Source organism: Bacillus rossius, chromosome 1 (assembly GCF_032445375.1).
Source record: "Bacillus rossius redtenbacheri isolate Brsri chromosome 1, Brsri_v3, whole genome shotgun sequence".
In the NCBI taxonomy this organism is placed as follows: domain Eukaryota; kingdom Metazoa; phylum Arthropoda; class Insecta; order Phasmatodea; family Bacillidae; genus Bacillus; species Bacillus rossius.
In genome coordinates, this window is record NC_086330.1 from 289135389 (window position 1) to 289155555 (window position 20167).

The following is a 20167-nucleotide window of genomic DNA, read 5'->3' on the forward strand; positions in this document are numbered from 1 at the left end:
ACAATATTAACACTGGTAGGCAATGGAACATTAATCTTACATACAGTAGGATGAGTAAAACTATTGTACTATAAAGGAACCAATAGCAGAAACAAAATAGGGCACTCGATGATGATATTGTAATGAGAACAATAAACTGGAGTGAATCACTTAATGAGAATTTCATTGTAACTAAAAACGCAATTCAAAGGATTTGGGGAGTTCATGATTATCTCGTCGTAATGAAAAGTGAAATGCACAGTGGGATCCTCGATGATAATGACATCTTAATCAAAACTGCAACTCATAGGTGTGGGTACCTCGAAGTTGATTTCATTATAATGATAAGTGCAACTCACAGAGCTGGGACGCTCTATTCGAAGATGGCCACAGGAAATGGTGTAATCCAAAATTACTGAAGTAAATAAAAAAATCCTTGATTGCCACGGGAAATTATGAAATCCAAGATGGCCGGCGTGAATCCCTGAACTACCCATATCCTGGTGCCTCAAGACCTACTTAATATATCCTACTCTCTGATATTCGCTTCTTTTAAGCTAAAGTCTCAACTCCTGCAGCATCAATGGCAGGGGAAGGGCCAACACAATGTGTGCCGTCGGTGGTGGACAGCTGAGCCAGTAACCAGGCTGTAACATCTGGTGCACGAGGATCTAGGCATACCAGCGTCGCTCTATCGCTGTCTTTCTTCTTTTCAGTAAAAAAAAAAAATGGCTACATGTTATGCCAGCATGTACCCTTTGTATCCCAAACTCCCGAGACCATTGAAGTCGAGCTACACGGGGCTACCACTGAAGGCTGCAGTGGTGTCGGACGAAGGCTTCGGCTGTCTTACAGTCTGAGCTCCCGCGCCCTTCTGTTCTGTTGTGTGCGCAGCATTCCATAGCCACGCAAGTTCCAGCCCACAGTTCGCTACACTTCGCATTTTGTCCACCCTGGGATCCTTGCAGTTACTTCGATAATGAGACTGCTTCCTGATGTGTGCCGATCTTCATCTGGACTGACTTTTTGCCATCAATACCAGCGATAACGACCACAATGAGCTGGCCAGTATTTTGCAAACTGCTTGATAAATACTGGGATCCCGTATCCACCTCCCGCGGGAATCACATAAACCATAAAGCATAAGAGCAGTTTGAAGAATTTCAAATAGTACCTCACTTATTTACTCAACTATTTTCTACCCAAAAATATGTGAATTTGTGACATATTGTAGATCTTAGTGTTCTATCCCACTAGAAAGAACGTCAAACAATGTTCAAGTTTATGGTTAAAAGTGCAATTTGCCAAAATGTGGACATAATGACTTATGGCTTATGACTCATTGGTACTGATATATATGCCCAAATATGGACATTTTTATGCCTCAGTGGTTTGTGTATATACATATCTATATACACTATATATAATTATATAGTACCCTTTCTTAGCACATTTGTTTTTCTATTGCCGAATAACATGAATTCGATTCAGACATTTTTCTAATTCACAAACTCTAATTCTTTACTTAATTGTTTCTTATTTGTTGCTGTTGGTGGGGGCAGGGGCTAGGAGGTAATATATTTCTTACAAGAATGCATTTCACTAGCTGTAGCATATTGGAGGTAGGAGTTAAATACTGGCCCATAGAAAGTAAGCTCACATGTTAGCAAGAAATAATAAAACTTAAATAATTAAATGATTAATATACAGTAAAGTATTAAGAAAGTTACATAGCAAGTTAGAAAGCAAAGTCTTTTTATGAGTAATGGTAGGGAAATATTAAACAAATGACAATCATAAAAATACATATTTTTTTAGTTAGGTTGCACTTTATAAAATATGTTTCTAAACAAATTAAAACCATTACTTAAACATAATCACCCAACTTCGTAACTAAATAAGACATTTTTTTAATGGTACAACGTGCAAATTGTTCTATTATTTAGATTTTATAAAATAGCGTTGTTTTGAGTGAGTCAAAATGAAGTATTATAATTTTTTTTATTCAGAATGTATGCCTTGTTATACACAATATTTTCAAAGATGGCTAGCCATATACCAAAGTTAGCAGTTCTTGCCCCAGAAGTTCCTTGATTGAAAGATTATAAGTAGTATACGAATGACGGTCCGAGATCAGGCTTCAGGCTGTGGTGCTTGGTGCCGAGCCACATCTCTGACGTCACGTCCATCTCTGGCGTCACGGCAGCCATCTTGGATGGTTGTGACCTTGACCTTTGACCTTGACCTTGAATTTGATCCTCAAAAATCACCAAAATCCGCCAAAATTGGGCAAAATTTGCCCAAAATTCCTCAAAAATCGCCAAAATTTCCATTTCTGTGGAAAAAAGTTCCGCCAAAAAATCTCAAAAAATTCCACAAATTAAAAATTTCTCATTTCGAGGGAAAAATTTCCCGTTTCGAGGGAAAAATTCCCGTTTTTAGTCCTTAAAAATCCCAGCGGCTGAAAATTCCTAAAACTGGCTTAAGCATCCTTAACTCAAGCCTCAGTTAAGCCATTTCTAGGAATAAGGATACCATGACCGCCATCTTGAATTATGACGTCATCGTTGCAATTTCCGTTACGGCCGCCATCTTTAAATTTATTATCCGATTTTAATGAAAAAAAATTTAAAATTCATAAAACAAATTAAATAATAAAATTTTTAATAAAATATTTAAAAAACAAACATTTACGACACGGAGCTCGGAGTCCTCGGTTCGAACCCGACGAGTGCAAAAAAAATAAAAATGGCGACCGATCCTTCCCCCGAGGTGGCTGCAGGCATACTGACTCCCACCACTTTTTATCATCATCTAGTATGACGTCATGGCCGCCATCTTGTCTTCGATGCTGGAAGCCATCATCATTGTATCGTCGGCTAGAGTGCGCCGATGACATGTTAGTTTAATTCGTATCCGCAAGAGTGCAGTAATCATTTATTACTGTGACATCCGCCATCTTGTCATTTGGCCGCCATCTTGAAAATCCGTAATTATTTAGCTAGAAATTCTGGAAAAGTTCCAAAATTCATTAAATAAATCACTCATTAATTTACATATTGATTCGATCGATTCCCGTCCTCGGTTCGATACCCGATCGTTGCAATAATGTTTAATCTTATGTAAAAAAATAATTTAAATAAACCATGTTCAACATTCTTAAAGAGACTTTAAATCCTCTACTACCACCATCCTATCAGACATCAAGACCACCATATTGGAAATGTGTAATTTTAATGCTAGAGATCCGGGAAAAAGTTCAGAAATCATTAAATAAATTTCCGATCAATATACTGATTAATTAGATCGACTAAGATCCTTGGTACGATCTAGGATGATGCAAAAAAAATTAAATATATCATCAATTTAACATAATAGTAACAGGTTCGAGGAATTAAACACCGCAAGTTCTTTTACAAACATAATATTTATTACATAATTTCTATTCTACTACAGGATCACTTACGAAAGCCAACAATCTTATAATCATTTAGTTCCGCAGCGGTGTGAAATGACTAATTATTAGCTCCAATCGGTTTATACAAGACAGAGTCCAGCCAGAACCTTTACAGACATAGTCCACCTCTTCTTGACAGAGTTTCTGGATACCGTTTTTAACAGTTTGCTTCACATCGTTAGAACTGTAAATTACTGCAGCAGATGTCTTGAATGCACACTTCTTCACTTCGTCATCGAACGGATATGGCTTTCCATATATACAGTCCAACCACAAGTTATATTTCAAAGGTCCGTTTGTTGCTACATCATCAGTAAGCTGATTGATTATCTTCTGTCTGATATCGTCAAGAAAATTACAAATGTCCTTCGACTCACCGAACGAATTTAGATAATAGCAGTCTTTCAACGTTCCACGAAATGCAGACTGCGCCAAGTAGAAGCCATTATCGTTCACTTGTAATGCTACGAACACAGTCTTAGGTTTAGTTCCATGTTCAGACGTCATAACAATCGGTTGCTGGGCATCTGTTTTTTTTGGTTGTATGCTTTCGTGTCTCCAATCTAAAGCGAGGAGTCGAAATGTCGGCAGGTAGTTCAGCAGTAGGAGCACAGACTCCACCTTTACATTTTTTCGCATGATGTCGCAAACTGTCAATTCGAGTAAACCATTTAACCCCTTAAAGACCACTATTATAAAAAATCAAGTTAAAAATTTTTCACTAGTGTTTTTATTGTTAAATAGGGATATTATTTACATAAAATATGATTTCAAAGTTTATTCTTACTTTATTATATAAAATTCAATTATGTATCAAATTTGATACACTGGTCAACAAGTGGTAAATGTCGCACCAAATATTTAGTGGCAGATAAATTCCTAAAATTGTCCAGATAAGTATTGTAATAAATACACAAAATAATTTTTTTCATAAATCCGAATTACACTGAAAAGAATAACTTGGTTTGTGTGCCTTTTAAGATTTACTATGGTTGTAACAATGCTAACAGTACAATGAATAATACAGTATAATAGGAACACACTGTTGTAGCTATTCTTAGTAATTCATCCAATGTTGCTAACAATGCAAATTATTTGTTTATAGTAGGAACGTATAGTTGTAGCATTTCTTAGTATTACATCAATGATTTTCTTATGTCATAACAATGCTTATAGTAGAAAAAACAATGCTGAACAGAAAGAACACGATAACATATTTATGGTCATTATAATGCTAACAGTATAAAATATTATACAATACAGTAGGAACGTTCCATTGTGGCATTTATTAGTAAGACATCCCAGATTTTTAAAAGTCATTACAATGCTAAGAGTAAAAACAAAATGTTGCACAGTAGGAACATGTCATTGTGGCATCCCTTAGACATAAGTTGAAACACAGCAATAATATAGTCCACCATGAAATGAAAAATGATACATTGGCTCATTGTAACAAAACAAATCTAAAAGTTTTGTATGAAATCCCATTTAGGAATGAAATTCCACAAAACAATTTTTATGTTTTGTGATGCATAAGTGCACCTTACACTTGGTACAATAAAACTTGTCAAGCCTTCACATAACATAAATTTACATCTTTTCCTGAAATCTTGGACCTTGGGCCAGTGACCGAAACCATCTCTCTTCAACACAAATGATGGCAAGACAGCGGCTGATTTCTTCTTATTCTTCTTCTTCTTCTTCTTCTTCTTCTTCTTCATGTACTCGTGGTCTACAGCAGCTTGAGAAGATGATCTGCCAAGCTTCTTCATATCGATGCCTTGCTTGCAGAGAAGTTCAGCAACATAAGTTCTGAAGTACAGAAGATCCAGGAAGTCATTTTTGCAAAGATTTTGGGAGTCGCAGTCACTTCTGTACAAAAGCCATTAGTTGACAAGCACAAGGTCAATAAAGTGAAAAAAGAAACGCAAGTAGAATTTCTTTGAGCGGATTTGAATTCTGTAATATGCTATTAGAGCATCCATTAGGTCCACACCTCCCATGAATTTATTGTATGTGGATACTGCTCTAGGACATGAAACTTCAGTTGATGCCTTCTGTTTGCTGTCATATATTTTCACATTGCTAACAGGATAATATGCAGATTTTAAAGTTGAGCAAACTACTACACAACGATTATCGCACCATTTTACTGTTCTGATATCAATATCATCAATGTTTGCTTCTTTCTCTTCAATGCAACCTCTTCCTTTCTTTTTCATTTCCTTGTCACTGGAAAAAAGATAGACCAGAGTATCTGTTTAGTCTCACAGTACTGAGAGATCCCATTCCAAGATTTCCGAGTGTTACAAGTAAGCCCGGTGATGAAAACCAATTGTCAAAATACAACAAATAGTTTTGGTGACCTGTAGAACATTCACTGTGGTTAGCAGTCCAGTCTCTGTCATCATCACTATCGTCAAAATTATCGTCTTCTGAACTGTCAGGCAGAACTGCCACGTTCTTTATCTTCCCTGGCACACGACTCATCTGTAAATAAACAAGTCAATAACATAAGCAAATGAAAATATATGCATCTGTTTCAAGATATTATCAGTAGGTACTAAATAGTTTTCAGTTATTGAGCCAAAATAGAGTACACTTTACATTCAAATATCAACCAATACATTGAAATTACTTAACAGTTGATGCAAAATCAAACTAACGCCTCATATCTTGAACATTTCATTATTTTAGATCGTAAAAATTTACATAACCTAAAATTGGACTTTTTCCATTGGTGCCCAATGTAACTAATTTGATACATAAACATTTTTGTTATTTCAGAACATAAAAATGCATCAAATTATAAACTTCTTGGTATACACAGTTAGCTAAAAGTATAAGCTATAAGATGATATTTTTTATGTAGGAGAAATATTATAATTACCTTTGTTTGGCGAATATCAACTCAGTCAATTTGAGAGTATTCTTCACAAGATGGCTGCTATGGAAAACCACAGCACCATAGATTACACTAACAACAGTATGGCAAAAATTGTGGCTAAAATATATCACTGAAGTGTTTCTAGACACATTACCAAAGAGATGTAATGAATATTTGGACAAAAAATAATATTTATAAGGTTAAACAAATTATGTATAAAATATGTTACGGTGGACTATAAGGGGTTAAGGCACTCATCACATCGAAACTTCATGCGAGAAGGATTCTTCGCGCATTTGCTCCGCTCATGTCTTCGTGCATCATGGTAAAATGCGAACGACGTATCACAGTAGCTGCAAGGATACCGTGGTGATGAAGACGATCCTTTCAGACCCGATCCAGATACAGGCGTTGCAACAGTAGTACCATTTCCAGGCATTCTCTTATGCACATCGATGCATCGTTGTTGCGCCGAAACCTTTACTTTCTGCCGCACAGCAGGACCTTTGCATGCCTTCATGTGCGTTTTCATATTATCTTTTCTGGCAAACTGCTTATGACATTTCTCACAAACAAACATTTTACGATATAGGTTCTTGGCACATTCGCTCCTCTCGTGTCGCCGAGCATTGCTGTTGTTTGAGAAAATCTTGTCACAGTAACAGCACCGATGTTCGCTAGTTGTCAAATCAGCATCCATTGAAGTCTCCATCGAGGTCGTATCGTCGATCGTCGTGGTTTCCTGCACATCCAGCTCAGTAGTCATTAAGCTATCTTCTGCTGGTGGTATCACATCTGTTGAAATCTCCTCCAATGTTGACATCGTCGTCGTTGCCAACGGGATCTGCTCCACCATTGTCGTCGCTGTCGTCAAGGTTCCCGTAGACGATGATACAACGTCCATCGAGTACGACGTTAAAGTCGGTAAATATGCCATCGAGTTCTCAAGAACAGGTAATTACGCGACTTATTCACCAGATGAAATAATCTAGGTGATCCTTACACCGTCGACGACAGTAACAAACTGAGCGACCTGCTGTCTAGGACTCGCTTATATACATGCACCGGATGGAATAATACGCAAGTCAAATCAAGAACCACTTACTATAATACCAGAGTCAAAACAACATTAAAAATAGAAGGACCATCAACGAAAAGGCAGCACATTTGGAAGCACCGACAACGAAAAGGCAGCACCGACAACGAAAAGGCAGCACATTTGGAAGCACCGACAACGAAAAGGCAGCACCGACAACGAAAAGGCAGCACATTTGGAAGCACCAACAACGAAAAGGCAGCACCGACAACGAAAAGGCAGCACATTTGGAAGCACCGACAACGAAAAGGCAGCAGCGACAACGAAAAGGCAGCACATTTGGAAGCACCGACAACGAAAAGGCAGCACCGACAACGAAAAGGCAGCACATTTGGAAGCACCGACAACGAAAAGGCAGCACCGAAAACGAAAAGGCAGCACATTTGGAAGCACCGACAAAGAAAAGGCAGCACCGCTAACGAAAAGGAAGCACATTTGGAAGCACCGACAAAGAAAAGGCAGCACCGCCAACGAAAAGGAAGCACATTTGGAAGCACCGACAACGTAAAGGCAGCACCGCCAAAGAAAAGACAGCACATTTGGAAGCACCGACAACGAAAAGGAAGCACCATCAACGAAAAGGCCGCACCGCCAACGAAAAGGAAACACATTTGGAAGCACCGGCAAAGAAAAGGCAGCACCGCCCACGAAAAGGAAGCACATTTGGAAGCACCGACAAAGAAAAGGCAGCACCGACAACGAAAAGGCAGCACATTTGGAAGCACCGACAACGAAAAGGCAGCACCGACAACGAAAAGGCAGCACATTTGGAAGCACCGACAACGAAAAGGCAGCACCGACAACGAAAAGGCAGCACATTTGGAAGCACCGACAAAGAAAAGGCAGCACCGCCAACGAAAAGGAAGCACATTTGGAAGCACCGACAAAGAAAAGGCAGCACCGCCAACGAAAAGGAAGCACATTTGGAAGCACCGACAACGAAAAGGCAGCACCGCCAAAGAAAAGACAGCACATTTGGAAGCACCGACAACGAAAAGGAAGCACCATCAACGAAAAGGCCGCACCGCCAACGAAAAGGAAGCACATTTGGAAGCACCGGCAAAGAAAAGGCAGCACCGCCCACGAAAAGGAAGCACATTTGGAAGCACCGACAAAGAAAAGGCAGCACCGCCAACGAAAAGGAAGCACATTTGGAAGCACCGACAACGAAAAGGCAGCACCATCGACGAAAAGGAAGCACATTAATTTGTCATTGACTGCAATATTCATTGGTTCCAATATTCATTGGCTCCAATATTCATTGGCTCCAATATTCAATGGCTCCAATATTCATTGACTCCAATATTCATTGGCTCCATCAGTCATTGACACCTACAGTCTTTTGGTCCCAAAAGTCTTTTGGCTCCAAATATATTAGGCTAGAATTCTTCGAGTCTAAGAGACTATGAGACCACATGGTTACAGAACTACGTGACTACGAATCTTCAAGTTTACGAGACTGCGAGGCTACAGAGCTACGAAGCCTCTAGTACACAGGTTTACGTGACTGCGAGGATACAGGACTACCAGTCTGCATGAGTACTTGACTACGAAGCTACTCGTCTACAAGGCTACAATTACAGCATCTGTTTTCGTCAGAATTTTCTCTTTTGCTCCAACTGCACCACCAGCATTATGTTATAAGATTACAAGGCCGCCTGCTTACGTAGCTTCAAGTCTACGAGGATACTTGGATACGTAGCTTCAATTCTACGAGGTCCTAAGACTTCATGACTACGCGACTTCGAGCCATGAGGTTACGAGATTACGTGACTACGAATCTTCATGTTTACGAGACTGCGAGGCTACAGAGCTACGAAGCCTCTAGAAAACGAGTTTACGTGACTGCGTGGATACAGGAATACAAGTCTGCATGAGTTCTTGACTACGAAGCTACTCGTCTGCAAGGCTCCAATTGACACATCTGTCTTCGATGGAATTTTCTCTTTTGCTACATCTACGCCATCAGCATTATGTTATAAGATTACAAAGCTACTTGCTTACGTAGCTTCAAGTCTACGAGGCTCCAATACATCATGACTAAAAGACTACGAACCATGAGGTTACGAGACTATGCGATTGCAAGTCTTCAAGGTTACGTCATCGCGAGGCTATAGGACTACGAAGCTTCCAGAACGCATGGTTACGAGAATGCATGAATAATTGGCCGCATGGCTACGAAACTTTATGTCTCTGACTGACTACAATAGCACTATTCAGTGGTGAGAGTTAATTTATTTCATGCAAAGGTACTTGCTGCAAGCAGTTCCGCTTTTCAACATCAGATGACGTCACGTTTTGCTTGCAGGTAAAATAATATTTATTTATTTTATGCGGGATGCGGATTGTTCACTATCGGTCGCATAAGAAGAATGGCATCGATAGTCTTCAAGGAGAAGGAAGTTCGTCCTTCCTGCTAGTGCTTCTCAGATTTCTCACAGTCCGCCATCTTGGATTGCGACGTCACGGCTGCTATCTTGGATGGGTGTGACTTTGACCTTTGACCGAAACCGCAGGAATGATCGCAAGCACACGGATTAACCATCATAATATTGATAAGAATAATCAGGAGCACACGGAGAAAACCATCACAATATTGGCAAGAATAATCAGGAGCACACGGAGAAAAACGACACATGTTTTTCTTTGATATCATAAAATTACAGAAAAAAAAATATTTAAAAATAAAAATAAATTAATAAAAAAATTTAAAATAAAAACAAAAAATACATAAACTGGTTCTGCTAGCTTGTAAACTTATCATTGTTGAGCAAAGAGTTCTAGTACAAGCCAGAATTTTATGTATTTTTTGTTTTTATTTTAAATTTTTTTATTAATTTATTTTTATTTTTAAATATTTTTTTTTCTGTAATTTTATGATATCAAAGAAAACATGTGTCGTTTTTCTCCGTGTGCTCCTGATTATTCTTGCCAATATTATGATGGTTTTCTCCGTGTGCTCCTGATTATTCTTATCAATATTATGATGGTTAATCCGTGTGCTTGCGATCATTCCTGCGGTTTCGGTCAAAGGTCAAAGTCACACCCATCCAAGATAGCAGCCGTGACGTCGCAATCCAAGATGGCGGACTGTGAGAAATCTGAGAAGCACTAGCAGGAAGGACGAACTTCCTTCTCCTTGAAGACTATCGATGCCATTCTTCTTATGCGACCGATAGTGAACAATCCGCATCCCGCATAAAATAAATAAATATTATTTTACCTGCAAGCAAAACGTGACGTCATCTGATGTTGAAAAGCGGAACTGCTTGCAGCAAGTACCTTTGCATGAAATAAATTAACTCTCACCACTGAATAGTGCTATTGTAGTCAGTCAGAGACATAAAGTTTCGTAGCCATGCGGCCAATTATTCATGCATTCTCGTAACCATGCGTTCTGGAAGCTTCGTAGTCCTATAGCCTCGCGATGACGTAACCTTGAAGACTTGCAATCGCATAGTCTCGTAACCTCATGGTTCGTAGTCTTTTAGTCATGATGTATTGGAGCCTCGTAGACTTGAAGCTACGTAAGCAAGTAGCTTTGTAATCTTATAACATAATGCTGATGGCGTAGATGTAGCAAAAGAGAAAATTCCATCGAAGACAGATGTGTCAATTGGAGCCTTGCAGACGAGTAGCTTCGTAGTCAAGAACTCATGCAGACTTGTATTCCTGTATCCACGCAGTCACGTAAACTCGTTTTCTAGAGGCTTCGTAGCTCTGTAGCCTCGCAGTCTCGTAAACATGAAGATTCGTAGTCACGTAATCTCGTAACCTCATGGCTCGAAGTCGCGTAGTCATGAAGTCTTAGGACCTCGTAGAATTGAAGCTACGTATCCAAGTATCCTCGTAGACTTAAAGCTACGTAAGCAGGCGGCCTTGTAATCTTATAACATAATGCTGGTGGTGCAGTTGGAGCAAAAGAGAAAATTCTGACGAAAACAGATGCTGTAATTGTAGCCTTGTAGACGAGTAGCTTCGTAGTCAAGTACTCATGCAGACTGGTAGACCTGTATCCTCGCAGTCACGTAAACCTGTGTACTAGAGGCTTCGTAGCTCTGTAGCCTCGCAGTCTCGTAAACTTGAAGATTCGTAGTCACGTAGTTCTGTAACCATGTGGTCTCATAGTCTCTTAGACTCGAAGAATTCTAGCCTAATATATTTGGAGCCAAAAGACTTTTGGGACCAAAAGACTGTAGGTGTCAATGACTGATGGAGCCAATGAATATTGGAGTCAATGAATATTGGAGCCATTGAATATTGGAGCCAATGAATATTGGAGCCAATGAATATTGGAACCAATGAATATTGCAGTCAATGACAAATTAATGTGCTTCCTTTTCGTCGATGGTGCTGCCTTTTCGTTGTCGGTGCTTCCAAATGTGCTTCCTTTTCGTTGGCGGTGCTGCCTTTTCTTTGTCGGTGCTTCCAAATGTGCTTCCTTTTCGTGGGCGGTGCTGCCTTTTCTTTGCCGGTGCTTCCAAATGTGCTTCCTTTTCGTTGGCGGTGCGGCCTTTTCGTTGATGGTGCTTCCTTTTCGTTGTCGGTGCTTCCAAATGTGCTGTCTTTTCTTTGGCGGTGCTGCCTTTTCGTTGTCGGTGCTTCCAAATGTGCTTCCTTTTCGTTGGCGGTGCTGCCTTTTCTTTGTCGGTGCTTCCAAATGTGCTTCCTTTTCGTTGGCGGTGCTGCCTTTTCTTTGTCGGTGCTTCCAAATGTGCTGCCTTTTCGTTGTCGGTGCTGCCTTTTCGTTGTCGGTGCTTCCAAATGTGCTGCCTTTTCGTTGTCGGTGCTGCCTTTTCGTTGTCGGTGCTTCCAAATGTGCTGCCTTTTCGTTGTCGGTGCTGCCTTTTCTTTGTCGGTGCTTCCAAATGTGCTTCCTTTTCGTGGGCGGTGCTGCCTTTTCTTTGCCGGTGCTTCCAAATGTGCTTCCTTTTCGTTGGCGGTGCGGCCTTTTCGTTGATGGTGCTTCCTTTTCGTTGTCGGTGCTTCCAAATGTGCTGTCTTTTCTTTGGCGGTGCTGCCTTTTCGTTGTCGGTGCTTCCAAATGTGCTTCCTTTTCGTTGGCGGTGCTGCCTTTTCTTTGTCGGTGCTTCCAAATGTGCTTCCTTTTCGTTGTCGGTGCTGCCTTTTCGTTGTCGGTGCTGCCTTTTCGTTGTCGGTGCTTCCAAATGTGCTGCCTTTTCGTTGTCGCTGCTGCCTTTTCGTTGTCGGTGCTGCCTTTTCGTTGTTGGTGCTTCCAAATGTGCTGCCTTTTCGTTGTCGGTGCTGCCTTTTCGTTGTCGGTGCTGCCTTTTCGTTGTCGGTGCTGCCTTTTCGTTGTCGGTGCTTCCAAATGTGCTGCCTTTTCGTTGTCGGTGCTGCCTTTTCGTTGTCGGTGCTTCCAAATGTGCTGCCTTTTCGTTGATGGTCCTTCTATTTTTAATGTTGTTTTGACTCTGGTATTATAGTAAGTGGTTCTTGATTTGACTTGCGTATTATTCCATCCGGTGCATGTATATAAGCGAGTCCTAGACAGCAGGTCGCTCAGTTTGTTACTGTCGTCGACGGTGTAAGGATCACCTAGATTATTTCATCTGGTGAATAAGTCGCGTAATTACCTGTTCTTGAGAACTCGATGGCATATTTACCGACTTTAACGTCGTACTCGATGGACGTTGTATCATCGTCTACGGGAACCTTGACGACAGCGACGACAATGGTGGAGCAGATCTCGTTGGCAACGACGACGATGTCAACATTGGAGGAGATTTCAACAGATGTGATACCACCAGCAGAAGATAGCTTAATGACTACTGAGCTGGATGTGCAGGAAACCACGACGATCGACGATACGACCTCGATGGAGACTTCAATGGATGCTGATTTGACAACTAGCGAACATCGGTGCTGTTACTGTGACAAGATTTTCTCAAACAACAGCAATGCTCGGCGACACGAGAGGAGCGAATGTGCCAAGAACCTATATCGTAAAATGTTTGTTTGTGAGAAATGTCATAAGCAGTTTGCCAGAAAAGATAATATGAAAACGCACATGAAGGCATGCAAAGGTCCTGCTGTGCGGCAGAAAGTAAAGGTTTCGGCGCAACAACGATGCATCGATGTGCATAAGAGAATGCCTGGAAATGGTACTACTGTTGCAACGCCTGTATCTGGATCGGGTCTGAAAGGATCGTCTTCATCACCACGGTATCCTTGCAGCTACTGTGATACGTCGTTCGCATTTTACCATGATGCACGAAGACATGAGCGGAGCAAATGCGCGAAGAATCCTTCTCGCATGAAGTTTCGATGTGATGAGTGCCTTAAATGGTTTACTCGAATTGACAGTTTGCGACATCATGCGAAAAAATGTAAAGGTGGAGTCTGTGCTCCTACTGCTGAACTACCTGCCGACATTTCGACTCCTCGCTTTAGATTGGAGACACGAAAGCGTACAACCAAAAAAACAGATGCCCAGCAACCGATTGTTATGACGTCTGAACATGGAACTAAACCTAAGACTGTGTTCGTAGCATTACAAGTGAACGATAATGGCTTCTACTTGGCGCAGTCTGCATTTCGTGGAACGTTGAAAGACTGCTATTATCTAAATTCGTTCGGTGAGTCGAAGGACATTTGTAATTTTCTTGACGATATCAGACAGAAGATAATCAATCAGCTTACTGATGATGTAGCAACAAACGGACCTTTGAAATATAACTTGTGGTTGGACTGTATATATGGAAAGCCATATCCGTTCGATGACGAAGTGAAGAAGTGTGCATTCAAGACATCTGCTGCAGTAATTTACAGTTCTAACGATGTGAAGCAAACTGTTAAAAACGGTATCCAGAAACTCTGTCAAGAAGAGGTGGACTATGTCTGTAAAGTTTCTGGCTGGACTCTGTCTAGTATAAACCGATTGGAGCTAAGAATTAGTCATTTCACACCGCTGCGGAACTAAATGATTATAAGATTGTTGGCTTTCGTAAGTGATCCTGTAGTAGAATAGAAATTATGTAATAAATATTATGTTTGTAAAAGAACTTGCGGTGTTTAATTCCTCGAACCTGTTACTATTATGTTAAATTGATGATATATTTAATTTTTTTTGCATCATCCTAGATCGTACCAAGGATCTTAGTCGATCTAATTAATCAGTATATTGATCGGAAATTTATTTAATGATTTCTGAACTTTTTCCCGGATCTCTAGCATTAAAATTACACATTTCCAATATGGTGGTCTTGATGTCTGATAGGATGGTGGTAGTAGAGTATTTAAAGTCTTTTTAAGAATGTTGAACATGGTTTATTTAAATTATTTTTTTACATAAGATTAAACATTATTGCAACGATCGGGTATCGAACCGAGGACGGGAATCGATCGAATCAATATGTAAATTAATGAGTGATTTATTTAATGAATTTTGGAACTTTTCCAGAATTTCTAGCTAAATAATTACGGATTTTCAAGATGGCGGCCAAATGACAAGATGGCGGATGTCACAGTAATAAATGATTACTGCACTCTTGCGGATACGAATTAAACTAACATGTCATCGGCGCACTCTAGCCGACGATACAATGATGATGGCTTCCAGCATCGAAGACAAGATGGCGGCCATGACGTCATACTAGATGATGATAAAAAGTGGTGGGAGTCAGTATGCCTGCAGCCACCTCGGGGGAAGGATCGGTCGCCATTTTTATTTTTTTTGCACTCGTCGGGTTCGAACCGAGGACTCCGAGCTCCGTGTCGTAAATGTTTGTTTTTTAAATATTTTATTAAAAATTTTATTATTTAATTTGTTTTATGAATTTTAAATTTTTTTCATTAAAATCGGATAATAAATTTAAAGATGGCGGCCGTAACGGAAATTGCAACGATGACGTCATAATTCAAGATGGCGGTCATGGTATCCTTATTCCTAGAAATGGCTTAACTGAGGCTTGAGTTAAGGATGCTTAAGCCAGTTTTAGGAATTTTCAGCCGCTGGGATTTTTAAGGACTAAAAACGGGAATTTTTCCCTCGAAACGGGAAATTTTTCCCTCGAAATGAGAAATTTTTAATTTGTGGAATTTTTTGAGATTTTTTGGCGGAACTTTTTTCCACAGAAATGGAAATTTTGGCGATTTTTGAGGAATTTTGGGCAAATTTTGCCCAATTTTGGCGGATTTTGGTGATTTTTGAGGATCAAATTCAAGGTCAAGGTCAAAGGTCAAGGTCACAACCATCCAAGATGGCTGCCGTGACGCCAGAGATGGACGTGACGTCAGAGATGTGGCTCGGCACCAAGCACCACAGCCTGAAGCCTGATCTCGGACCGTCATTCGTATACTACTATTATAGTATGCACACACTGACTGTCTCGATTTGGATCATAGGACACCACACTAGATATTTGACTTTTCTGTGACTTTGCCTAGAAAATATCCAAACATGTGTATGGTCTGTAATTTGGATTATGAAAAATAAACATTATTAACTATATGATAAAGAATAGAAAAATAGTTGTACACAGGATTATATATTTTTAATTTAAATAATAAATAATTTTATGTTTACATTGAAAATGCACATCACATAAAATATATTATATTCCACATATTTGATGAGAAAACAGGTAAACACTAAGAATTGATTGAGTTTGCAATGGAAACACAATTTATTTATATTTTTTTTTTGTTGTAAAAATTAAGATTCAAGCTGTAACTTATGAACTTAATGCTAACAAGATTGGTGAATAGCTTTGAAAATAGTTAAAGTTTTTCTACTACTTATTAAACCACTATATTATTTAAATTCTCAAAAAAAATCCTGTATTACTCTTCATAAAATTTGATTTATTTTATGTTTCTTTATAATATTTTTCTCTTTCTGTAATCATACCAGACCAGTTTATTGGCTAATGCTTGTCAATGTAGCATTTACCACACTTAGTTTGGTTTAAATCTGTGCAATTAATTAATAACAATCACAAAGGGGACAATTACGCTAATTTTACTATAATCCTGACATTTTTCGACATAGATTTTGTTCGCCGACTTGTTCATAAATATATTGCTATAAATAATTATTCTATGAACTTCAAGAACAAAAATTTTATTTGGTAAACTTATTTTCTTTATTCAATAATCTTAACAACTATTGCCACTAGCATCTTCATAGTACCTTCCAGTGATCTTGGCATGACTTGCAGTCCAGGTTGAACCTTTGGCTATGTGTACATTACTCAGAGTGGCCATGATAGGTTTGGCATCGCTGAACCCATTAAACATAAACTTACCAGGAGTCAAGACTTTGATATTGTTGAAGGTTATGTCCTGGTATTCTGGGATCCTATTACCACTAGCTGTGTGGCTGTACTGCGTGTCCAAGACAATGGGGTTGGCAACATTTTTCATGCAGACGTTGGTGTACGAGATGCCAGTCACCAGGCCACCGCGTGAGCGGTCACTCTTTATGCGCAGGCCATTGGTAGTGCCTTCCAGAGTGAGCGAAGTGACAGTCACGTCGCTCACGCCGCTGTACGTTTCGCTGCCGATGGACATGCCATGTCCCGAACCGAAATGGTTATTCATAATTGATACATGTCTTGTAGCAGCATTGCCACCTTTGATTGCAATATTATCATCGCCAGCGCTGATGCTGCTGTGTGCGACTGTGATGTTCTGCGATCCACTCGGGTCCATGCCATCGGTGTTTCGAGCATTCGCTGGCGTGTTGATGGTTATTCCCCAAGCTGTGAACCCATTGGTCAGTTCGATGATGGCGTGAGAACCGGGGGAGTTCTTCAGGGTTATATCGTACAAAGTAATGTTCTTCGAACTTCTAACTTCAATCAGGTTGGGACAGTTGTGATTTGTGTTCTTTAGTTGTGCTTCGTGGGACAACTCCCACCAACTGATACTTTTGCCAGTCATTGTAACTCCACCCTGTCCATCAATGGTACCTTTCCCATAAATACCACTTCCTGTTGCATCTTTTATCTCAATCAATGGTTTGCAGGCAGTGTATTCGATGTTAAGTGTGCCACAGAGGTTTTTTCCAGTGTCGAATTCCTTTGGATTCGAGCTGGCTTTCAACACCGCACCACTGTCAATCCACAGGCTGACTCCAGAGGGAACTATTAGCGGGCCGGAGACGAATGCGCCGGATGCCAGATGAACGGCCTTCCCTTTGCCGCAGGAGTTGAGGGCCTTCTGGAGGACTGCAGTCTCGTTTCTGCCAGTTCCTCTCAGGGACACGCAGGCTGCTGGGATCTTGGGTTCGCTGATCTGTCGTAGATCTTTGGTTGAAGCTTCGTGAAGTACAACCAATGTTATCAGAAGTGCTGTTATTGAGTGAGAACACAACATCGGGTGAGAATCTTGTGATTTCATGGTAGATTTAACTGGGTTCTGTTCGATCTGTAAAATAAGGAGTAAAGAATTTACTAGTGAACGCATTCTTTTGCCCACTAAAATTATGTATCTCATATAGGTAAATACATGTATTTTATTGTGTTATAATTAAACAATGAATGTAAACTCCTGTAGCTGAATTTATAAATTCGTGGTTGAGTATATTTAATTAGGTAATTTTTAATCTAATTTTTCTTAACATTCCATTACAACATAGAGTTATGATTTAAAAACTTTATTTCTCAATGAATAATTTTATTTGAAAAGAAATATGTACATTTTTTTCACAAACGGAAATTCACATGCGAAATACACTTAAGATTTAAGTAGTAAGTAAAATTAATTGTAATTTGTTATAAATTTCTATTTTTATTTCAAATAATAATCGGAAAAACACATAATAACTAAGCAATATTTTCCATAAATTAAAAATAGTTAGTAGGTATGACACTAATAAGATTATAAGTTCGCCGTTAGGTTTAACATAGTTTATGACCAGCAATAAATCATAACTTTTCAGGATTATGATAGATACTTGACTATTATTACTCTCTGACCACTCACATTCGCTGTCATTGATTCGTTCGCGTCTGGAATTGGGGCAGAAATGTAAGTTATTTTTCAAGGGATAAGTATCATTATATTTTAAGACAGGTGGAATATATATTTTTAATAACATACAGTGAATACTAATGTAGTTAAAACTATTACATTTTGATTTAAATGTATGTGCAAACTATAAGTTTCAGATACATTTCAGAAGTGTAATGTTACCCCAGTGAAACAATATAACATGTCTGTAATCTTCCCAAAATATATCAGATTTATTCTTATGCAGGCATTTAAAACTTAAAAATTTATAGACAGTTTCAATTCCAAGAATTTATTACCTAAGTGAAATTGCGTTATTATTAAAAATAATATTACAATTTAAATCGCTATCACAATGATAAATGTTGAGTAAAATGTTTTGGTAGATATTAGAAAGAGACAAACCTAGTAACACATGGGTGCATGAAGTTATGTACACATATTATAAGTTATATCTACTTGTCATAATAAAAATCTAATTTTAATTCTGCATACAAATAATTAATATAACCACAATAATAAGTTAACTGAAGTGATATAATAAATACGGTACGGAATTTAAAAAAAATTAATAAGTGCTTAGTAGTAAATATTATACAAAAATGTAAAAATTAAATTATTTAATTTAGTAAAATAATCGAGATGAATTTTAATCAGTCATAATGAACAATAAATAAAATTAATATTGATTCTAATTTATTAATTTTGATTGTTTATTCAACAAAAATGCAATAATTTATAATACTAATAAATTATACATACGGGAACATAACCTCACAACGCTCCCATTAGAAGACTACTAAACCTTCCACAGATGCTCCCTTTAAACGACAAAGGAAGCTTACAAGCAACTTGACATCTTTATATATACGGGAACATAACTCACTTGTATAAATACACTTGAAAAATTTATAACTAAAGTTAAAAATTTGTAATAAACTTAAAGTTTTAAGTGTCCAAAAAATTAAATTTGTAGAATATATAATTATAGATTATAACAATATTGAAAAATACTTAAGAAACAAAACCCAGCAAATGCATAAAATATATACTTGAAATACCAATTAACTAAATAATGAGAAAAAATTGTAACTAAAACAAAAGAAGAATGAATAAATTAAGTGTAATATAAAAATAAAATATGTGACATTAAATTATCAGCTCTAATTTTTTAAGGTTAAAATAAGTGAAAAACATAGGTTTAATAATATTGAAAATTTAAGATTTAAATGCAGATATATTTATGTATATGTTTATGTAACACATATTTTATGTTAAACTTACATGTTCAACTGCAATTTCAGTAAATGTTTTGCGTGGTTAATCTTATCTGACCACTACTTATATTAAAATGGAAGCATATATATATATATATATGTACATCAAGTACTTGACATTCATGTGACTGTTTGAGTAATAGGCGATTATTCGAAATCTAGATAACAATATTACTTGAGATAAGTATTTCACTCTAGAATGGAAGAAATAATAGACTGAATTTCGACATTGAAGATGACTGTAACTTAAAATTCGTCCCACATACAATGACTTATAATTCATCCCCATTGTATGGTGACCACTGAAGTACAGTTTTGAAGATTGTCAGTTATATCTTGTTTGGTATAGTTTCCCCAGAAACATTTATAAATGTCTGAAGCTTACGTATGTGTTTACTGCTTTGCCAAGCTTTTTACCAAAATCGCCAGTGAGTTGAAATACCACAAAACCAGGTAGAAGTATTTTTTCCACACGAGACCTTAATCTTTTATTC

General features: G+C 38.4%; 1 protein-coding gene across 1 annotated transcript; it reads right to left on the bottom strand.

Moving 5' to 3' along the window:
* Positions 1-15919: 15919 nt before the first annotated feature.
* LOC134527712 (endo-polygalacturonase-like) lies at positions 15920-19736 on the bottom strand. Its single transcript, XM_063360625.1, has 2 exons — positions 19681-19736; positions 15920-17811 (listed from the first exon to the last, which is right to left on the bottom strand). The coding sequence occupies exon 2, from the start codon at positions 17782-17784 to the stop codon at positions 16540-16542; it is 1245 nt and encodes a 414-aa protein (XP_063216695.1). The 5' UTR covers positions 17785-17811; positions 19681-19736; the 3' UTR covers positions 15920-16539.
* Between the last annotated feature and the right edge of the window lie 431 nt (positions 19737-20167).

Excerpts from the sequence above, each read along its gene's own strand:
- LOC134527712 (XM_063360625.1), bottom strand. The coding sequence starts at position 17,784 with ATGAAATCACAAGATTCTCACCCGATGTTGTGTTCTCACTCAATAACA.